Source organism: Crocuta crocuta, unplaced genomic scaffold (genome assembly GCF_008692635.1).
Source record: "Crocuta crocuta isolate KB4526 unplaced genomic scaffold, BGI_CrCroc_1.0 scaffold334, whole genome shotgun sequence".
Classification (NCBI taxonomy): Eukaryota; Metazoa; Chordata; class Mammalia; order Carnivora; family Hyaenidae; genus Crocuta; species Crocuta crocuta.
In genome coordinates, this window is record NW_027533260.1 from 1,975,308 (window position 1) to 1,976,439 (window position 1,132).

General features: G+C 65.0%; 1 protein-coding gene across 1 annotated transcript in view; it reads right to left on the reverse strand.

The window, feature by feature from the left end:
• Nucleotides 1–323: 323 nt before the first annotated feature.
• The window catches only part of MED25 (mediator complex subunit 25), a 13,516-nt gene continuing 12,707 nt past the window's right edge, over nt 324–1,132 (reverse strand). The window contains 2 exon segments of the mRNA XM_077747049.1: nt 324–456; nt 931–1,111. Coding sequence (XP_077603175.1) covers nt 359–456; nt 931–1,111 — 279 coding nt within the window. The 3' untranslated portion in view covers nt 324–358.

The following is a 1,132-nucleotide window of genomic DNA, read 5'->3' on the forward strand; positions in this document are numbered from 1 at the left end:
CCGTCTGCCTCCGTCCTTCCCAGCCTCGCTGACTCCTGTTTCTCTCCCAGGACTGCTGAGTCCGGCGGCTCAGAGGCCCCTTCTGGGCCATGCAGTGCCTGTCCTACCTCCACGAGGGCACAAGGTCCCGGGAGCTCTGCCTGCCTGCTTCCACGTTCCCCCCAAGCCAGGCTGCACCAGACTGCCTGACTCCTTGCTGAGGCCCTGGCATCACAGCCCGGAACCTCACAGAGATCTGCTGAAGCGAGGACAAGGACAGAGAGGTCTCCCCCCCGGGTCTCCTCCTGCCCAGTCCTGGGGACGTCAGTGACGGGAGCCGGGGCGCGTGTTAAAAGGAACTTTATTGGGTGTCGGGGGTTCAGATGAGATCCATGAGGATGTCGTCCTCCATGACGCTGGGCTGCAGGCCCGGCTGAGGAACCGGGCCCCGGGGACCCCCGCTCAGCAGCATCTGACCTGGGGGGCAGTGGGGGAAGGGACTGCATCTCCCAGTAGTCCCTGGGGCCCTAGAGGGCCCTGGGCCTGCTTCCTCCCTCCTCCTCTGGGAGCCCGACTTACGACTTTTCTAGGAAGCCCCAGGGGGGCCCATCAGAGGCACCTTCTGGCCCCATCAGGGCACAATTGTGCCGATTCCCATGAGCCTTTAGAAGCCCATCCCCCCAACTCCTTCTCTGGCCCTAAGACTATGCTGCCCTTCGATCCAGGACACGCAGGAAAGGAATCACAGAAAGAGCTCTTGCCCCGCTAGGTCTTGATCCCCTGGGCTGTGTCCTCCAGGAACCCTCAGAGCCTCCCAAGAGCCATGGGGGAACCAGCTGCCATCCTTGAATCCAGGACTTCACTTCCCAGGAGCCCTGGGTCTTGAGGCTCTAGCCAGGGGCTGCTGGGATACTCGGCCCAGAGCCCCGCCCTCCCCAGGGAGCTCCTTACCTGGCAGTGGAGCTCTCGGGGGAAGCTGTGTGGGCCAGGACTGGGCGGGTGGTGGGTGCAGGAGCGGGGGGCCCAGCTGGGGCTGCCCCAGGCCCTGGTGTGGTGGGGGCAGCAGCGCAGGAGCCCCTGGTGGCTGCAGGTGGTGGAGGGAGGCTTGGGGTGGGGGCACGCCAGTCTGGGGCTGGGAGATCAAAGAAAGTGG